Source organism: Protopterus annectens, chromosome 14.part0, assembly GCF_019279795.1.
Source record: "Protopterus annectens isolate FY-2018-M chromosome 14.part0, PAN1.0, whole genome shotgun sequence".
Taxonomy (NCBI): Eukaryota; Metazoa; Chordata; order Ceratodontiformes; family Protopteridae; genus Protopterus; species Protopterus annectens.
The window spans coordinates 143,053,149-143,075,922 of NC_056748.1; the positions used below are offsets into that span (position 1 = coordinate 143,053,149).

Here is a 22,774-nt window from a genome sequence, read left to right on the forward strand (position 1 = left end):
ATGTAACTCAACACCAAGTTTATTAGCTTTCCCAAGCATTCAGTTTGCCCTTGTGTAACACTGTTACTTCTGCTGTAAGCCTCTGTAGCTGCTTCAGTACAGTACATGTGTGGTAAGACAGTGTATATGGTTTCAACATCAATACTTAATAATATGCTTTGTTCATTCACGTACACTTCTTTTAATTTTCTTAAAAAATCAAGTGAATCTGAAATAAAAGATGAGTGAATCTGAAATAAAAGAAGAGTTCTTTTCAGCATTGTAGAATAAAATCCAAGTATATGGCAGTGGCCTCTGATATGGAACCTCCACTTGCAATAACACATCTGTAAAGTGGATCTTTCCTATTCTTATGGGGTTTGGGAATCCCGAGAAAACAAGGTAACTTAGGGTGAGGAGTATTCAAATACTCAAAAAAGTTAAAAGTTCTTCATTAAACATTGTGGTTAGCCTATCTTTCTGGTCTACATATGCAATTTTAACCTTCTCCAAGGAATGTTTAGAATAAAACTCAGGTGAGCTCAGCAGATTTTCTGTTTTTCATTATATAACTGTCAGCATTTGTAACTAGTATGCTCCCAGCATTGTCAGCCTTCATGCTACATTTAGTTCCATCACTGCTCAAATTCTTAAGTGCTAATATCTCATCCTTTGAAATATTATAAAACTTACATTTTGGTGTTTTTTGAGAGGCTTTCGTATGCTGCGCTTGCATTTTGTCTCAAAGGCTACAAGTGTGGGATACAGTGGGGGACAAAAACTACGGAGTCTTTTAATTTTTTCTTCAATGGGTTTATCTTCCTCCATGTAATTTTTCTTGTGAAAGACAAGTTTCAAATTCAACTTCCTCACACACATTTTTAAATCAATAATGGTTTGTGTCTCATCGCTCCTTCCCTGAGGTATGAATCTAAGTCCACTGTTAGGCACTTTTTTTTCAAGTGCTGTCAGTGGTTTCTTCAAATGATTCCAGATTCTGGGGGCTAATTCTAGCCACAGGCTCATGGCCCTGATGGGTAGAAGTTGTTCCCCAGGTACCTCAACTCTCTCACCCCTGTCCATAGGTTCACAGGTTGGCAATAGGCTATCGGCCCTAGGGGCCTATACAAGCCTAGCCATAACAATTCCCTGGCTATTTCTTCCCACACTATTTACTTTCCTGGATCCATGTCTAGCAGGGCGACTGATGTGATCCCCAGGGTGAATTTCCTATCTCCCATCCAATCGTCAAGGTTCAGTTTGAAGAGGGACAAAGAGACGCTCTGCTTGACATGTATGTCCACTGCTTCCTTCTCCAGTTGTTCTGGTCTTCCCTCCTTGGGTTCAGATGGTTGTACAATTATTCTCTCTGGAACCTTGGTGGGCTGTATCTCTGGTTGTAGTTGTAATTGTTGTGATGATAATTCCTGCTCATGCACATTGGGCTCTGCTGATATCAGCCCTGGGAGTTCTGTTGTGGCTGGGTAGGATTTTGGTGTTCTCTCATGTCCGTCTTTGGGGTCAAAGGAGTATTGGATGCTACTGGTCAGTCCTCATTTGTCTGTCTGGCCCTGTGGTTGTCCTCATGTTGTGAAAAACCTGTTCATTCCTACCACCAGCACTACCAGCCTGAACATTCAGACTGATGTTGTTAATATTACTGTTAATGTAAAGTCTTTTAATTTTTTCTTCAATGGGTTTATCTTCCTCCATGTAATTTTTCTTGTGAAAGACAAGTTTCAAATTCAACTTCCTCACTTCCTACAATGTATGTACTGTACCTGTGTACTATGTATGTATTCTACCTACATTCCAAAGTTCAGCTGTACACCACAAATCTATTACTTACCTTTATTTTTTAAAATTAATATCTTTTTGATTGTTCTCTCCACTGTAACTGTTTGTGCCGCATACCACTGTAAAAACATGTCTCTTGTAATTTGGGTGTATACTGATTATGTCTAAATAACTAAATGTGTCTGTAATTTTTCTTTGTGGAGCTTTTCTCCCTGGGCCTCTGCTGAAAAAGGGCCTTTTCGGCTCAGTCAGACACCCCCGGTTAACAAATGTAAAATAAAATAAAAATAAATAATGTAATTAGTGTTGGCATTACTAGCATCATAATTATTCTTACTGGTATTACATGTTGATAACTGTAGGTGTCTGTGTTACCCTATTGCTGGCTCTCTTATTAAAATGTCTCCTGTAATTCGCCCTCCATTTCCACCTCTCCTTCTGAGTCTATACTTCAAGAGATGTTGTGGATCATCTTTGTCCATTTGATCTCTGTTCATTTTCTGAATCTTTCTCTCTTGGATGGACATTTGATAATTGTTAACCTTCTCTGTCACATTCTGGAATTTCTGTTCATGATCTGCCTCCTGCTTACTTTCAGTCACAAGAGTTTCAATCATTTCCTTTTCGGTGTCCTGGTGTTTGTTGTGTTTGATAAGCAAGTCTGTTACTTTAAAACTAGCTTCCCCAAGAATAGCAGTCCATTCTTGTGCTAGTTCTTCATTGATGTCAGTCCATTCCTGGGCTAGTTCTTCATGATGTCAGTCCATTCCTGTGGTCATTCTTCACAATGTCAGTCCATTCCTGTGTTAGTTCTTCATGATATCAGTCCATTCCTGGGCTAGTTCTTCATGATGTCAGTCCATTCCTGGGCTAGTTCTTCATGATGTCAGTCCATTCCTGTGGTCATTCTTCATGATGTCAGTCTATTCCTGTGTTGGTTCTTCACAATGTCAGTCCATTCCTGTGGTCATTTTTCACAATGTCAGTCCATTCCTGGGCTAGTTCTTCACTCAAATTGTTCAACATTAACGTTTTATTAAGTCTCAGTCCCCTTGGTTAATCTTTCATCTCTACTCTGTTCCAAATATATTTTGCTCTCACAACAGACCTTGTAGTAGTTTAAGTTGCTTTTCTAGCTTTGCAAATTCATCAGAGTTCATATTCACATTATTACCTTGTGGGCTGTCATTTGTAATAATGTTCTGCTTTGATTAGCTTTACTACACTCTTGCATCACGACAGAGATTTAAATGGTAAACTCAAAAAACTAATTTTTTCATGCCACTATTGTCATGACATATCACCACGAAGTATTGGTGTAATTCCCCATTTACCCTACTGGTGCTCGCTCGTGCACACATCTGTACACTTTTACACATTACTAGTTTACTTCATCCACTGTTTTCTATATTTTTGTCAGTTTTTTGTACTATAGTTTTCATTGAATAATCATGTTTTGGGGGCTGTAAACATGAAAACTGTCATGACAGTTTTTTTAACTGCAAAACATTAAAACATTTTAACTGCAAAGCATTTTTCTGAGCTGTAAATAAAATGATCCTTTCTGAAATATTTTTTTCTAAATAATTATTTTATCTGAACTGTAAGTAATTTAGTTTTTATGCACACTAATACATAATATAGGTAATAAGGTCTAATAATATTAGATCTTATTAGACATTATATATTTATATATATATATATAGATGGTGGTTCAGCAGTTAGCGTTGACACCTCACAGCAAGAGGTTCTCTGGTTCGATTCCCGGCTGGGGTGCCTTCTGTGCAGAATCTGCATTTCCTCCCTGTGGTCACGTGGGTTTCCTCCGGGAGCTCCGGTTTTCTCCCACATCCCAAAGACATGCAGTAGGTGGATTGGGCACTCTAAATTGGCCCTAGGTGTGTGTGTGCCTTCTGTGGAAGGTTGGGCGCCGGGCTGGCAACTCAACACCATAAAACTCCACTACCAATCATGAGCAGACAGATGATCCACTGTAGCGACCCCTAACCGGGAAAAGCCGAAAGAAGAAGAATTAGACTATATATATATATATATATATATATATATATATATATATATATATATATATGTTTAATGTTTTAGTTAGATAACATTTACGGTTACATAGCTATGTGTTTTTTTCTTTTACCATTCTAGTTAACTCTTTTTACTTATCTATGTATATGATTTTAGCTCTTGTCACAGACCTGATGAAGGTTTTATTGCATTAGTTAGCCAAAAGTGATTTTAGTTAAAAAGTCAATCTTTTAACATGTATGTTGTGCTTTTCTTAATAGCAGATTTGGGAATGCGGGTTGAAAACAGATGGGTAGTGTTTTCCTTAACTAGGATTTAATTTGACCTAATCAGCAGTCGTGTGTGGTGGTTGGCACGTGCTGTTCTAAAATGCACTTTTTACAGCCCTGATTGCATTGTGTGCCTTGAATAGGCTGGTTTAAAATTAAACAATACATGTATTTTCCACACCCACTTCTAAGTGTATAAAAGCTGAAATGTTTAAAATATTTCTGATTTTTGTTATTGGGGATTGCTTGTCTGTGATGATTCCAGGCTTGCTGTTTTGGAACACTAAACGATTTTCATGATGTTGGGGAATTGTTGTGACTGAGCTCATGACTTTTAAGACCACTAGTTTTTATAGATTTATCTCACTTCATGTTTTTGCAGTGAATCCATGTGGTTTGGGTTCTGAGAGTCACTGCCCTCCAGATAAACACTTTTTTCGCCAAAACTGGTAAATCCCTCTGCCTTTTTTTGGAACTGACAGAGTATATTTCAACTGATGCAATCATTTACTTCAGCTATTTGAAGAATATATTCTCTGATATGGTTTTGTGGTTGGCTACTTGAACTAAAAAAAGACTCATCAATTCATCTTGACCATGAGGGCCAGTATTAGGATATAAAACAAATCTCACTCTAAGGAAGGAGAAGAACTCCAAACTTTTCACAGCTGATAGGTAATATTATAAATTTAAGTTATTTGACAATTTAGCTCCATTCTAAATTCATGCATGTGCACTTACCAGGACAGTGAACAAATGCCCATTCGTAGTGCTTTTCTCTTGGGCACAGAGACACATCTAGTACCATTTCTTGACTTTGTTTGCCAAGTAGTTTCATTGGGCCTCTGTAAGATCCTTCAATGCAGTGTCCTTTTCCAGTGTTGCTTGGGTCATTGCACCAACCACAACCTGGCTGTTCTAAGCACTGTCCACAGGTTCGAAGACCAGAGCAGTTTTGAGCTATGTGTACAAAAATATATAAACCAGACAATATTAAAACCATATAATACTTACAAATGTATTTGGTTTATTTTGCGAGATTAAGCAAATGGTCACTTAACCAATTTGAACAAACTAAATGAATAATAAAGTGACTCAAAGAAATAACATTTTAAATGTATTAAACCTTTAGGAAGAATAAAATTAAAAGAATTTATGAATAAAAGGTACCACATTACAAGCAGACTTTCTTTAAAATATATAATTCATATCAACAGTATAAACCAGCTAAAAACTAAATGTTTGTAATTGCCTGCACCTTAGGAAGAAAATGCAGGGAGTAACTGACATCAGCTAAACAAAGGCAATGACACAAATGTATGCAAACAAGAAACACTCAGTGCAGACAAAGTTAATACACTGCTGTTACAATCTAAATGTACTTAACTGACTACACTCTAAAGGTAATGAACATTAACGTTTGTTTCACTGCTGATTGTCACCTTATACTTTGACCACATAACTCAGATGACAGTGACACTATTTGACACGAGTCTGGCAGTTAGCAAACAGGAATAAAACTTTAACTTGTTAATGACTTGCTACCTAAATCAAGACTACATCGTTTGAATCATTCCACCTTCATTTACCTACTGTGTGACCTTGGGAAATCATTTAACCAGTCAGTGTTTTAAAGCATTTCAGAATTTGGATTAGGCTCTTATTTTAAGTTTTTATTTGATTTTACATATTCAAGCAACAATTAAACAATATGAAAACAAACTATATACAAAAGTCCATAACAAGAATTATATACACAAAATCATTACTACTTTTCTACTAGATCATTAAATTTCTGCCAGGCTATGTACTGAGGCATTATGCTTCCACTTCTCATTCTTATGGCTGATAATTCATTTTTACAAACAGATTTGGCTAGACAGATATATTCACTAGTAAAAGAGAAAGTAGTTTTACATTTCCAGATTTTAGTTATAACTTTCCTAGCAATGTGCCTTCTGTGGAAGGTTGGGCGCCGGGCTGGCAACTCGACACCGTAAAAGTCCACTGCCAATCATGAGTGGACAGGTGATCTGCTGTGGCAACCCCAAACCGGGAAAAAAAGCCAAAAGAAGAAGTTGTTATAACTTTCCTAGCAATAGCTAGGACAGACAAAAGAAGAGGTATTTGCAATATTGGAATAAGATCTGAGATTGGGGGCATTGAGCAAAATCAAGAAATCTGTAATAGCACAATTATCTGACTACAATGCTTGGCAAAAGCTTCTAAACAACAATTTTGTGGGGTGTTAGAAAAACTCTGTGTCAAAATCTCCATGTACATATCTTCCAGTATATAGAGTATATTGAGCTTTCTGCAGATTTTAAGGATAGATTCTTACTTTTCTCAGAAAATTCTTCTTTATTTATTTTTGTCAAGTAATTCCAGTCTGACAATTCAGGGGGAATTAATTCAATTCTAATAATCTTTTACATGACTGACAAGTATGACGTACCTTTAGCTGGATTATTATTTATATTAGAAAAGAAGCAGGATTTTTGCAATAGTTTTATTTTGCATGTCTAATACTATTTTAATTTTGTCGACTATATTCCTTACATGTTTGCATATTTAACCAACTATGATTTTCTAGACTGCATCTAGCCATCAGATAATCAGCTGAGTGTATTTTATTCCTGTTTAGAAATTGATGACAATAAATTAAATTACTATCCTTTAAGTCAAACATTTTCCTTGTATTAAAACACATTAGGCATCCATTTGTGAAAGCTATAAGAAATAATATTATAAGTAGATCTTTGATTAGATACTTTGAATTCATAAATCTCATGAATATTAATAGAACTTGATTCATGAAAGGGTAGAGAGTAAACCTATGTTTTTCATTTAATACATAGTCTTTTAAAACCCAAAAAAGGTATTGATGTCCAAATTGTATAAGTTTCTATTACAGATTTGTTATCTATTAGTGTATTTTTATGTACTGTTTTCCAACAGGAAGTATAAGAGGGATCGAGCCACTGGAGTACTACTTTAATAATTACAGATTTAGAATACAAGTCAATATTGGGGAAACCAATGCCTCCCTTCTTTCAATTTTTGATGTGCCAGTCCAAGGAGATTCTTGCTTTTTTGCGATACTATAAGAAATTCAGTAAAATAAGAGTTTATTTTTTTCAACTTTTTTAGAAAGCGAAAGAATTAATGACTGGCTAAAGAATAAGACTTTTTGGTAAGATTATCATTTTGATCAATGTAAGTCTATCCTCAAATGTGAAAAATAATTTTTCCAATTGTCTGTTAATTTGGATATTGCATCAGTTAAGTTTTGGGAGTTAACTAAAACTGATTTTATACTGTTAGTCTCAATAGTAATTCCTAACTATTTTAACTTCAAATTGTCCAAGCCAATTTTTGTAGTAGTTTAACTTAGTGGTTATCCCTTGGTTTATAAGCAAGGTTTTTGTTTTATTGTGATTAAATTTTCATACCTGAAATCTTTTCAAAATAGTCCATAGACCTAACTATATGATCCAACTGAGTTCAATATTGTTACTAGTGAGCAGAATGTCATCAGCAAAAAGTTGAATTTTTTGAAAAAAAAATGTTCATTTATTTTAAAAACCTTTCATGTTTATGTTAGATCTTATATAGTTAACAAACAGCTTTATAATCTATAGTAAGTACAAATAACAAAGGGAATAAAGGGCATGACTGTTTGGAAACTTTTAAGATGTCAAAGGGGCAAGATATTAAGAAGCCCATTTTGACAACAGAAACTGAGTTATCATAAAGCTTTTTAATTAACTTTATGAAATTAGGGGAAAATTTATACTGACTTAGTACTCTGAACAAGTATGATCAATTCTGAGTGTCAAAAGCTGCATCCATATCTAAGCTTATTATGGATAACTATTTTTCTATTTTTGTTTGCCATATCAATCAAAGAAAAGAGTCATTATATTGTCTTGAACTTTCCTATTAACTATAAACCCAGTCGGATCTTAATTTACTAGACCAATCAGCATTTGATTTAACCTTTTTGCTAATATAGGAATGAAAATCATGTAGTCCACATTTAAAAGTGATATAGGTGAATAAGAACAACATAGAGCATGGTCCTTATCTGATTTTAAAATAGGTATAATAATAGAATATAGCTACAATGTGGGTATATTAGATATACTCAACTTCTGCAAAAGCATTTAGTAACATTTTTAAAATATTATCAGTAAAAGTTTATATAGCTCAGGAATTATCCCATCCACACCTGGTGCGTGTTTAGTTTTAAGATTTTTAATTTGGCCTTTTAATTCCTTAAAGGAAAAATAACATTAATCTTGTTTTTCTGTTCTTTTGATACTGGATTAGGCTTTTTAATGGTCTCATGGGCTAACATACTTATGAACCTATGACATGATCATAAATTTAGGCAAAGATGTGTTGTATTTTACAGAAATACTTTAATCTGAAATCATAAGACTATACAAATACCAATACAGAAGTATTTCTCTCTACTCCTTCTAATAATGAAAACTACTTAAACACAAAGAGTTTAAAGCAACAGACAAACTGCATTCACTACTGTGGAAACTTGACTACATGAAACCCATTAAATCCCAAAAAGACCAAACTTATGATATTCATTCCCAAGAAAAATACTTCCATTAATAAAACTGACTTTGAAATACTCTTCCTTGACTCCACAAAAATCGAGTTAGTCACCTCTATTAAACTGTTAGGAGTAATAACTGTCGAGAACCTTAAATTTGATCTTCAAATTCAAAATAATATCAGCAAGACTCATAAAAGACTTGGGCTTCTTCATAGACACACTAAGTTCCTCTCCCTCTCCTCCAAAAAAAACTATTGCACAATCTTACCTTCTTCCCTCTCTAACTTATGGCGAACCTTTACTAACAAACCTACAATCCACCCTGAAGACTAAATTAGAAGCATGTTATAACAAGATCGCTAAATTCCACTAATAGTCATAACTGTACTCATCACTGCACTGCACTAAAACAATTCAGTGGCTGGGATTCCCCCATCACCTTCTATTAATTTATGCATAGTTGTAACCTGAAGTAATACATAAGCCCCAAAAAACTGCCCTTTATTATTAGTCCTTTATTCTCCCTCTATAATCCTATTAATGCTCTTCATTCTGAACAGCAGTATCTTCTTCAAATCCATAAATATAAGCTACCTGCAGATCAACTATTATACTCTTGCAGCTAAACTCTGGAACAATCTACCCCCTCCTATCCGCTTACAAGAAAGCCCTTCCATTTTTAAAACTGCGCTACACAATCATCTTCTGTCCAAGTGGGTGTGTAATTGTTCCTCCTCTGTCTCTGGCATTATCTAATCAATCACTATACCTCTAAACTTGTCTACCCTCATCTTTCTCTAATATACATTCCCTTATTTTACTTTCATTGTCCTTACTTATAACTCTACTAGCTGTATTCCCTTTCTCATTTCCTCACATCCCCCCTTTCTCTCGTTCTCCTTATTTTTACTCCGTATACCCTTCCCTCTCAATGATTTCCTCTTCCATCTCTTTCCGTTCTCTCCTTATTCGATTCTCCCTTCCCTCCTTCTCTTTTTATTTTATTTAATAACTTCCACTGCCTTCAAGCAACCTTCTACTAGTTCACTCATACTCTCTCCCTGGCCATCTTATTTTTGGGCCTCATTGACCTATACCTCTCCTGCTGCAAACTAATGCCGCAGCCTAACAATTTTCTTAAACTTTATACCTATTACTATATCTGTGATCATGACAATGGTCAGTCTGTATGTCAGAAAGTTTGTAGTAGGTCTAGATTATCCTAGGTTATTTTAATGAATATCCTTTGCAATATGGTAACTCTTTGATGTAATATCTGCAAAAAGTTTCGTGCATTCGATTTTCTCTTTAATGTTTTGTAACTTCTGTAAATAATTTCTATGTTTCTGTAATTTGTATACATATTTATGTATATTTATCACTTTCTGGAGCTTTTCTCCCCGGGCCTCTACTGAAAATAGGCTTCCTTGGCCCAGTGGTCTTTCATGGTAAACAAATGCCAATAAATAAATAAAATACTTAGAGACCATATTGGGATACTGCATTAGTAGATTATTTAGGGAAATGTAAACCTTGATATTCCCAAAAAGTCACTGAGATTTTGAGAGAGAGAGAGAGAGACAGCAAGAGAGATTCCTTTGTTTTGCTAGGTGCCTATGCCTAATATGATGTAAAGTGGTTATCTGAGTTCTGTACATCACAATGTATCATATTTAATCAATACGCTTGTGTGAATCATCATCCATTTTGCCAGGTAGGGCAAAAGAATAAAGGGACTTTGACAGAATTCAAGCTGCACATCTCCTGATGTGCTATACTGTTTACCAAGAATGCAAACTCTGATAATGATCTGTAATAATGTGCTGTCACTTTCTGCTTAGTAGTAGCTGCCTGAATTGTTACAGCAGTCTTTACTGATGTTAGTATCAGTCTTGTAAAAATATATAAACTTAATGACAAAACAAGTTCATGGTAACTCCAAGACAAAAACTTAACAAAAAACAATGTCCAATGAATACAGCAAGCGTGTCTGGACACAAAAACTCCCTGCAGACAAGCAGCTAAAATTCCAAACTTTTATTGTGTGAGCGCTTTCGCAGAGGTCAATATCCTCACTTATTCAGACAACTTACTAACACTGCTTCCAACCTTATATGTATTTATATATAAACTTAATGACAAAACAAGTTCATGGTAACCTCATGTGCTTTGTAAACACTTTAGTGGCCACCTTGTACAGGTACATTTTCCCTTTTATGTTCAGTGTGCCGCCATGGTAATTGAAATAATTTCTTTTTGGGTGTTAATCTTCATCCTTGGACTGAATATATGACCTACAGCAGAACCACACAAGGTGCAGGAAAATGCCCTTCCTCATATGATATGAGACCGGCTTATTCTTGTCGTGTGCTCTTCTGAGAGCAAGCACCTCAGAATGTGACTTCCAGAAAAGCAGCTTCTAACCCAAACCTCACAGGAAAATTACTAATTTCAACCAAGCCTGCCCCTCCGGCACTCAGTTACATTACATTTGTTAAATGGTAGAAGCATCAGGTAAAAATTACTGACTTACTGATAATTGTGTAATAACAGAAGCACAGATAGGTGCTTTGTTCCTACATCTGTGGGTCGGTCACTTTTCATTTCTCTGACTGAGCAACGTGTTCCTCTTCATGATTACAATCATGTTTCTCTACAATCCTCTAACAGGAAGCCGATTTCGGTTTTAAAACTCTCTTTCAGCATATGTATTCTAATACTGCATTTTCACTGTGACTTATAATTTGGCAGGTTCTCTTCTAGAGTCTCTACTTGTCTGTTCATATATCCCTGCTAATAATAAACAAGTTAGTACATAAATCATTAGCCTCAGTAGTGTTGTGCCTGTATATATGTGAGACAGAGCGCACTAGCAATCTTCTCAAATGACGATAACATTAAACAAACGCATACCACATGCAGTCTGCCGTCCTAATAAAATAAACATCGGCAACAAAAGTGTTACTTGTACTATCTGATATGATTTTGATATGCATGTCTCTATCTCATTTAACACATGTGAAAATGTTATGAAAATCCAGTGAAAATGCCTTGCATAAGGCTATAGAAAAAGAAATAGTTTCATATTTTTATAGGACTACTAAAAGAAATGCAGATTTGTAGCAATGTTAATTCAGCCAAAGAAATGTGCAGTGTCCTCATGAATACATCTGTGAACTAATAAACCTAAATAATCAAAGTATTATGTATGAATAAACACCTCTCACCCTTTCCAGTGAGTTTTGTAATTCTGACAAACTACATCAGTGCTGCAGAATACAAAATGGAAAACCTTGGTCTGACAGCCAGAGATACATACAATGACGTTTACTCTGACACCGTGTAACATTTACTCACATTACTAAGCAAATATACATTAAAAAGTACACTTAGCCATAACACAGTGGATTACCAAAGTATTCTCCATCCAGTAAGGGTCATAAACAGTGCACAATGTAATTTCTTTACAGTTTTAACACCAGCCTAACAGCACACACAATATCCTAATAGAAAACACTAAACCAAATATCTATGCTACCTTTAGACAGAGCAGACAGAGATGCAGAATACAGGGGTCTCTATTAGATGAACGAACACTTAAAATGTTGAGTACGACATGCTCGACAGCTTTTAAGTGAAAATTCATCTAAGTGAAACCCCAGAATATCGAAACAAGGAGTTTCAAAAAGCTATAGTTGGCCAGCCAGCAGATAGCCAACGGCTGACGGCTACAATGTACTGTACACCATTACAACCCCCCCCCAAAAAACAAACAAAAACAAATCAGCAAACAAAATAAAGTGGGGGGCTTTGCCCCCCACATCCTCCAATGTGGGAGGCTGTGCCCCCTACACCCCCATACTCAAATATACCAACTCTGAGATCGCACCACAGTGGGTGACTGTCATAACATTACAGAGGGTGAATGTCGGGACCGCACCACAGTGGAGGACTGTAAGAATGGCGAGACAGTGTGAACGTTCTGACATCAGCCTTTGGCTTCCTCACGGCTGGCCAGCTATAACTTTTTGAAACTCCTTATTCCGACATTCTCGGGTTTCGCTTAGATGAACGTTCACTTAAAAGCTGTTGAGCATGTCGTACTCTACATTTTAAGTGTTTGTTCATCTAATAGGGAACTGAATACAGAACTACCCACAATATATAATACCAAAATTGAAAGTACTAAATTCAAAGCCTGTATCCTAAATGGTGACAAGTCAGCTGCAGTTTTGCTTGAAATGGTTTGAATTATTCCAGCTACTGGAGAACAGAATGAGTTATACAAATTCTTATATGCCAGAAATTATGTACCATTCCTGTGTTCTGTGCAAGTGAAAAGCAGTTAAAGACATAGCTATTGCTTGTGAAAAAACATGACTTGGCTAAGACTAGTGCAGTTTGCCAATGTAATTCTTTAATTTGCTGGAAACATCAAAGGAAAATATCACAAGGACGCTGGCACGATTACTAGGTGCAAACACGAGTGGAGTTTTTTGCAGCAGTGGGGGAAAATAGTGCACAACATGTTAAGTGATAAGAGGAAGTAAGAAAGAAGAGGTGCTCAGATGGGCTGAAAAGGAGAAAGGTAATATTAGGCAGACTCCATAGGGAAGACAGATGGGACCAGGCAGTGTGTATTCAAATAAAATGAGGGATGTGCAAAGTTTAGACTCTTTTTTTCATCATCAGAAGTCAAGGATTGTTCTTAATGGTATTAAAATTACAAAAAGCACTTAATTTAAGGGATTTCTTTGCCCTGAAAAACAAAGTCTTTGCCAAATACGAAGATAAGCTACAGAAGAAACTTCATGCAACAATTCAAAATGATATAAAATCAGATGAAAATAATATGCATATTTCATTTATGTGCCTCTGTGTGCTCAAACAATGAAATATCTGCAGTATGCTAAGTTAGCAAAATACAATAATCAAATAAGAAAAATGCAGAGTTTACCTGTGGCTAGTGTGGTTTGGTTACAAAGCCCTCATAACTAAACAAAGAAAGCCACGGGCAAATCTGCTTCACCCCCAAACAAATGTTACGTACTGCTATTAGACAATGACATAGCTCAAGGGTTGGCACTCTGGTAGGTACTTTCATTAATTATAGTCCTATTTGTTGAGAATTTGCGGGTTCCATTCAGACAGCAATTCTTTAGCATTGGGGGGAGGGGGGAGTTATTATAATGGTTAGGGAGTTTACCTCACACAGAAGAGGTACAGTGTTTGGATACTCACCTTTGAAGGAGAAATTGGCGAGGCTTAAAATGGTCCACAATGGCCACTAGCCTAGTACTTACCAATGAAACTATAAGACATTGTTTAAAACATAAGAAACTTCTTACCTTCTTAAAATAATTCCATAGTATCATGAAACTATACCTCTCAAGTGTCCCCAAATGTGTCTTGTATTTTTCCCTATCCTGCATAACAATTTTGTAGTAAACCACTGAGGATTTCAGCCAAACTGCAGTGTCATACAGGAGTTTTCATACTTTTTATTCTTCAGAAAACGCATGTTAAAGCAAAATCTGCTGTTTTCTTTACCTGTCAAGTGAATTAAAGTAATATTTAAAAATCTTCCCTTATTTTGGGTCTCTGCTCTACTGTCATTTTGTCTTTGTCACGATTCTTTAGCAAAAAATGAAACGCATGTATGAAGCTTCATTTCTGCTTCATGTCTTCTCACACACAGAGTCCTCCAGTGATGCCCTACTGATGTACTGAGCATGCATACTCTAATGTATTTGGTGCCTTCTCACACACAGAGTCCTCCAGTGATGCCCTACTGATGTACTGAGCATGCATACTCTAATGTATTTGGTAATGTTTGCCCACTACAGTAGGTATCACTTTTTCCCATAAATATTAAAGCTGGATGCATAAGTCCAACTCTTTGGGCAAATTCATCTCATGCAGGCTTGGTGAGTCAACTTAACTACTATTAAACTCCAATAAAGCAAACGCCATGATGTTTGAAACCCCTCAAAAACAAAGATATTCTCCTATCAACTTTAACATCTTTGACCACAAAAAGAATGCCTCAGAAACAACCTCATTCAAAGAATTGGGAGCATGGCTACACCAAAACCTAAGCTTCCACATTCAAATAAAAATAAATAAATAAAGCAAAAAGACAGCAAATTTTTTGTGCTTGGAAGATTTCACACTTTCTTCCCTATCTGGTAGACAAACCATAGGGATATGGATTCTCATGGCTTAACATGAATTTGCCCTGATAATAATGCCACAGCCTCAAAGAAATATCTTACCTGTCTACCAGCAACTGCCAATAAAATATGTCATCTCATCACCCTGTCACCATGAATAAAACAATTTTGCTCAGTAGTCAAACCAACACAATGGCTCACAATACAGCAAAGAGCAGATCTGCTGTTGGTAACTTGACTATTCAAACTTATGAACCAGAACTCATTCATCTACTAGCAGGGAAGTTCACAATCAAAGATCCTAAAAAACTGAGGTCTCAGCCTGTAGAATATGAACAGCCAAAGCATGTGTTTGAAGAAACTGAGTATGTGATAGTCTGTACGCAAAATGTACTGTGAATTGTGAACTCTGAATGAACTCTGAACAATGAAGAAAATGCTGAACAACAAGAATCTGCCTTTTATGGAAGTGCATCCAATTTTCTCTTTTTGCCTAGAGATATGATGATGTGAATTGTCTTATGTTTACGGGTAAACCTTTGATTGGTTAATTGCCCTGTGTAATAATCTAATTGGTTCAGTTTCATATTTTTGTACTGTCAGCACTATTACCAGTACATAAGCTTGTTTATTTCCTTGTTCTGGGAGTCTCCCGAGTACTTTCCGTGAGGCTCCCACACGTGTGTACTTGTAGTTAATAAAAACCACTGAAAGAGAGAAAGAGCTCTATTCTTCATTTACAAAGTAATGTACAACTTAACAATTGGTGCCGTTTACTCGGATCTGAATTAAGAGCAAACTGAACAAAATACTGTTAAAGGGCCCATGGCAGGTTTTTCTGTCTCTGTAGTATTTCTTTCATTTTTCTGCCCCTGTCTGCCTTCAAAATTTTACAAATATTTTTTGTTTTTTTAATGTCTGACAAATTATGATTTCTCTCATTCAGTCGTTCTAAGGTAAGTGGCATGCATTTCTTTTCTGCTTTGAATACACAGTATGAGAGTGGGGTTAATACGGAAAATACTGGCGTCATACGTATGAAAGGAGGAATGCTAGTGGGGTAACCAGACGTTTTTATAACGCCTTAGCTAGACTTGTGACTAAACAGGTATAGCTTATTGAGTGATAGTGGGGTAACAAGATGTTTTTAATGCCTTAGCTAGACCTGTGTTAAACAGGTATAGCTTACTGAGTGATAGTGGGGAAACAAGACGTTTTTATAACGCCTTAGCTAAACCTGTGTTAAAAGGTATAGCTTACTGAGTGATAGTGGGGTATTGAGTGAAAATGGGAGTGAGTGCAGGGAAAATAAATGAGCCAGAAAAAGGGACACCAGCTGGTTATATGTTTTATCGGGTGTCCCGGGACAGTTGTATGTTTTTACATCAGTGGATCGCCCTTACTAAGGACAACGGCGATCTTGCTTTTCCGGAAAATGGTAGTTTTAATAAGGATGTTCTGAATAATTTACGAAAAAAGTTAAAAAAGAAAGTAAAAATACCAGGGTTGTGCTGGGCAGCTTTTAATGATAGGGTGTGTGAAGCTAAAGAACGGGAAAAGGATTCGGTCATTAGTAGTCTTAAGGATAGTCAACAAAAGTTAAAAGAGCAGATAAAGGAACTGCGACAAACTACCAAGAATCTAGATATAGCTAATGGTAAACGTTTAAAAGAACCACCCTTTAAGGGATTATATCCGGTACAAGAATTAAATAAACTACAGATACCTGAATCATCTGAAGATGATAATCCATGGTTCCCCCCACCCCCTACGGCTCCTCCACCACAATATCAGCCTTCACAACTTCAGGATGGAACTGTTAGCTCCACAACACAGGGAAAAGGCCGGTGAAGGGAAGAACAAACTATTCCTGACTCCAGCAGTGGAGATCAGGAAACAGCAGGTCAGTCTAGCTGAGTAGCTATAGAACAACCTGATCAGATAGATACAGGCAAATCATGTCCTAGAGTAACCCGCTCTAAGGTAAAGAAACATCACAAAAGAAAAGTACAAATGCTTTTCGACCCTAGGTCCAGTCAGCTGAAAATACCTCAGAACAGGAAAACTGTATATTCGCACAAGGGCAAATATTATAAGCAATGCCCAATTGTAATTGAGGACAAGGATGGTTACGTTAGTCCACATAAATCTCATCAAAGCTTTACTTCTGATTCGAGCATGAGCTCATCAGATGAAGCAGGAATATTTCCATTGAAGGAGGTTCCAAATCCAGCACATGCTAGAGATGCGGGACAACCAGCTACTGTCGTCGTACCTAGGGCGTGGTCGGCAGTTGATTTTCAAGCAATCACTAAGTCACTTCCGCCTATTCGTAATAACCGAGCAAAATTCCAACGCGCATTAGCAGGACACATTTGTTTACAAAATCCTACTATAGAAGAAGTTAAAGCCATCCTCCAATATGCTGTCCCAGCTGATCTAATGAAACGTATCTGAGAACATGCCAATGTCCCCACCCCAATACCAAAACATGACACACAAGGGGAAAACGGTTTTGAAGCAGTCAGGCAGCGAACAGTCAATGCTATCATCATCATAGTGCCACCTACCCCCAATTGGTCTAAGATTAAATCAATCATACAGAAAGAAGATGAACCTATAGACGAGTACTTACAGTGACTTACTGATGCCTTTGAGGCATATTCTGGATACCCAGAGCCCACCGAAGGGCCAGTACAAAGTGGGCTGTCAGCTGCTTTTGTGGATGGGTTACACACTCAAGTGAGAGATAAATTAAAAGAGGTATGTTTGAATTGGCCTAGTTTAGGCCTACATGAGTTAGTTCAGCAAGTACAATACCTATCTGACCATTTGGCTAAAGAAAAAAGGATTTACAGGAAAAATTAGTACAAGCACAAATCCAAATGTGTAACGCTTTTGGCCAAACCGGTCACCGAGGCAGAGGACAAGGGCAGGGAAGAGGGAGAGGTAGGGGTCAAGGTCCAGCAAATCAGGTTAGACAAAACTATCAAGGTACGCAGTCAACCCAACCTCAGAATCCTAGTCATCAGACCGAGTGTTTCAATTGTGGCCAGGCAGGCCATTGGAAAAATGAGTGTCCATACTTGGCTGAACAACCTGCACCATATACTGATGCGTCACAACAATGGAACTCTAACTGGACGCCAAACCCCCGACAGTAACCACAATGAAGGTACCCTGAACAGAAACAACAGCAGTTGTACCCTTTCCTTCCTGTGGATCAGGACGGACCACATGTCATGCTACTGGTTAAAAATAAACCATATCCGTTCCTGATTGATACCGGGGCGACTAAATCTATGCTGACTAGCAGAACAGCTAGCAATATTCCCCTTTCTAACAAACTAGCTAAAGGAGTAGGTGTCTCTGGTATACCTATTGAGTATTCTGACACCGTACCAGTCCCAATAACTTTGGGACCTTTGCAGGATAATCATGCATTTTTAGTAGGACCCTATTACCTTTACACTTGTTAGGAAGAGATTTGCTTTGCAAAATGGGGGCCACCATTTTTTGCACAGCTGATGGAGTTTATCTCCAAGTACCTTCAGACCAACAAGACACTACTTTGGCAGCCTTGGATGACACCATAACACTACAATCTATGTGTATTCAGTCCGAATCTAACAGAAATGAAGATTTACATTCCCTACCCTCTTACTTGTGGACAACTCATGACAATGATGTAGGATTTTTAACTTCAGCTATCCCTGTAAAAATAACTCTAGAACCAGGTGCAAAGTTGCCGCGAGTACCACAGTACTCTCTGACTGCTGAGGCTATCTCTGGTATAGCTCCTGTTATTTCTGCATTAGAACAGCAAGGGATCATAGTACCCACCACAAGCCCTTGTAACACTCCAATATTTCCAGTGAAGAAACCTGGTAGACAAGCTTACAGATTTGTACAAGACTTACGGGAAGTTAACAAAGCAGTTATGCCTATCTTCCCAATTGTGCCATACCCAGCTACTATTTTAAGCTGTATCCCACCTACAGCTAGATATTTTACAGTAATAGATATTTCATCAGCTTTTTTCTCTATTCCAGTACATCCTGTATTTGTTTGCTTTTACCTACAAAGGGCAACAGTATACTTGGACTCGATTGCCCCAGGGGTATGTAGAATCCCCAACTTTATTTTCAAGGGAGATGCATAGACAGTTACAAGATTTACAATTACCGTCACGTTCAGTTTTAGTTCAATATGTGGACGATATACTTATAGCCTCTCCAGACAGTACTTCATGTAAGGAAGATTCCCTTTTAGTATTAAATTTTTTAGCTGCATGAGGATTTAAAGTAAATAAATCTAAACTACAATACTGTCAAGACAAAGTGCAGTATCTAGGACACATTATTGAAAAGGGTTCTCGTTGGATACTCCCTAACCGAATCAGTTCCATTCAAAATGCACCACGTCCTGTAACTCAGAGACAACTTAAAGGGTTCCTTGGTCTAGCGGGATACTGCAGACAGTGGGTATCTATTTTTTCGGAGGTTTCAGCCTCTCTGCTGCAACTTTTGAAAAAAGACATTACAGACCCTCTACCCTGGACATCACAGCACAATGAGGCTTTCCAGGCCATCAAACGGCCTTGGTAAATCCTCCTGCCTTAGGATTACCGGACTATTTAAAACCTTTCATTTTCTTTTGTTGTGAATGGAATAAAACTGCTCTAGGCCTCTTAACTCAGCAACGCACTGGAGGTTACTGACCTATTGCTTACTACAGCACTCAATTGGATCCGGTTGCTTCTGGTTACCCAGCTTGCTTACGTGCTGTGGCAGCAGCTGCCATTTTGGTAGACATGGCAGCTCCACTAACCCTGGGGTATGACATGGTATTAGCAGTCCCACATGCTGTTCAAGTATTGCTTCTGAAGACCAAAACACAATATGTTTCAAATGCACGTCTTACTAAGTATGAAATAAGTTTAATGGGTAATCCCGCTTTACAAGTTAAACACTGCCCACCACTAAACCCAGCTTCTTTAATACTGACCTCAGATGAGGGCGAACCACATGATTGTGTACTAGCTCTGTTCTTTCTCCTAGGTTAAATTTATATGATACTCCTTTACAAAATCCTGATTTAGTTCTTTTTGTTGATGGATCCTGTTTAAGAACAAACTCCGGAGAATTCCATGCTGCTTGGTCAGTCTGTACACCGACTGAAGTATTGCAATCAGCACGATTACCTACAGGCACCTCCGCGCAGGTTGTGGAATTAGTGGCATTATCAAATGCATGCAAAATAGCTAAAAACAAGTCTGTTACCATTTATACTGATTCCCGTTATGCCCATGGTGTTGTACATGATTTTGGTATGTTATGGAAAGAACGGGGGTTCCTAACATCTTCCGGAATACCCATTAAAAATCATTTTTACATAAATAATTTATTACAAGACTTATTGTTACCTTCTGAAATTGCTGTTGTTAAATGCGCAGCCCATCAGTCCAATGATACTTTCGAAAGTAAGGGCAATAATTATGCTGACTGGGCTGCTAAACAGGCTGCTTTCTCACAAACTGTTCAGGGTCACTTTTTGCAGCCGTTACAAACCATGACAACTTTTGATGATACAGTGTTAAAAGCTTTACAGGATGAGGTTTCAGAATCAGAAAGAAGAACATGGCTGGCTAACAATTGTTTTAAACACTCTGACTCACTTTGGCAACATCCAGATGGCAGATTGGTCTGCCCTATACCCATGCTAAATTCTTTCATTAAAGCTTATCATTTGCCAGCCCATGTTGGGGTACAAGCTTTAATAAAACAAATCCAAAGGGATTGGTTTGCCCCAAGGCTTTCTGCTTCTGTACAGCACTTTGTGAGCACATGCTCCATTTGTTTACAGTACAATATTTCAAAAGGCACAATGGCTCCCGCACAACCCTTGCCAAAACCATTGGGACCATTTTGCGCTTTGCAATGGGATTTTATTGAATTACCAATATGTGCTCATTTTAAATTTGTTTTTAACTGTTGTTGATATTTTTTCTGGCTGGCTAGAACAACACCCATGTGTAAAGAACGATGCTATATCAGTTGCTAAGAAACGTTGTTATGAATTTATACCTCGATTTGATGTTCCCTGTTATATATATTCAGATCGTGGAACACATTTTACAGCTCAGTTAATTGACTCACTGTGTACTATATTGGGTATCACTTTAAAATTTCACTGCCCATATCGACCGCAGGCATCTGGCATTATCGAACGTATGAATCAAACACTGAAAACCAGACTAGCAAAAATTACTACTGAAACAGGTCTCACTTGGGTATAGGCCTTACCTCTAGCTTTGCTCTGTATGAGAGCACAAGTACATCCTACTAAAGGTCTTTCTCCTCATGAAATCCTCATGGGCCGCCCTATGCGCATGCCCATGACTCCACCACCACCCTTTTCTGAGTATGATGCCTTTGATCATGATGTTATTGTATACTGCACTTCTCTTGTTTTTTTCTTACAGTGTTATCACCGCCAAGTAGCAGTGGCACAACATAATCCTGATCCTTTCCTGTCTTCTGAACTGCACCGGGAGATTGGGTATATGTCAAGTCTTTCTCCCGAAAAACAGCACTGCAACCTCGTTGGAAGGGGCCCTACTTGGTTCTGTTGACAACATCTTCAGCGGTACGATTACAAGGCTCACCCACCTGGATTCATATATCACACGTTAAGAAAGTCATCCCATCTGAAGATCAAACACGTTTACCTTTTACAGCTCCAGATTCCTCACCTATTGATTCTCGAACTCGAAGCCATACTGTCCCAGTACCTGATGATGACTGACATTTCTCCAGTCGGGACACTTCGGCATTCTGACACAAAAATCCAACCAAAACCGCCATTTGCACAGAAGTACCGCGTAACCATTATGGCGACTATTTTTGTTATCGTCTTCTTGCTACGGCCATTTCTATTTCCTGCTCCAGTCATACCTCATGCCAAAAGAACTGCGTGGCATCTACAATTCAACACCTACCAAGCAATAAAATATGCTTATGCATCATCCCTTAATGTCTCCAATTGCTGGATCTGCACTGCCATTCCTACGGTTCATGGCGGATTGATGCTAAATATAGTCCCTTTAGGGATTGAAGAGACTTGGATGAATCTGATCTACGACACATCAAAGGTTGTCTCAAAACACAAGGTAGCATTACAGTTGTCCCTCCATCAAAATGGAACTGTGTGTTTTCAAAGACTTGATAAAACCAGAGTAGGATCCAGAGTAGGGTGGAGCCATTGTACCAAAACTGTGGTATATAACTGTACTGCATGGGGCTGTGTAATAGATTTTTTAAGAATTGTTAAGAATTCTATAGCTAACTTTTCTCGGAAAATAGAAACTGTCTACTGGAAAATATTCGAAGGACTTCAGAGTACCGGGAATCGCTTTAAGTCTATCAATATTTTATTTATTTATTTATTTTAAATTTGTTTACCGGGAAAGTCCGACTGGAACTAGGTCCATTTACAGCGGAGGCCCGGGGAGAAAAGCTCCACAACAACAGTTTTATACAGTATTACATAAACAGTCAGAAAAAATTCAAATAATAAAAATTTACATACAATGGATCTTTCCAGAGAGGTTTACATTACAGACAGAGAACCCTGGATATTGGTTTTTGTGAAGGAAAAGAAAATTAGTTTCATACAGAGTTATTAACAATCAAGAAGATAATTCATACAAAGTTCTTTCCAGGTCGGCTTACATTTGTCAAGAGTGGACCTTGGATGTTGGTTATTTAGGAGGAAAAAGAGAAGAGTAGATATACTCATTACCTGGTGCAATCAAAGTGACATCATAGACGGCAATATAGTAGTAAAACATAGCTGAGAGTAGTCCTGGTTTAGGATTTTGTGAAGTACCAAGTGTTAGGCATAGTGAGTAGTGATAGAGAGGAGAAACAGGAAATGAAGGC

General features: G+C 37.5%; 1 protein-coding gene across 1 annotated transcript in view; it reads right to left on the reverse strand.

Moving 5' to 3' along the window:
• ATRNL1 (attractin like 1) overlaps positions 1–22,774 on the reverse strand; it is a gene marked incomplete in the record, with an annotated part of 6,064,901 nt that overhangs the window by 3,216,928 nt on the left and 2,825,199 nt on the right. Inside the window, 1 exon segment of the mRNA XM_044055896.1 lies at positions 4,824–5,042. Within this exon segment, the coding sequence (XP_043911831.1) occupies positions 4,824–5,042 (219 nt within the window).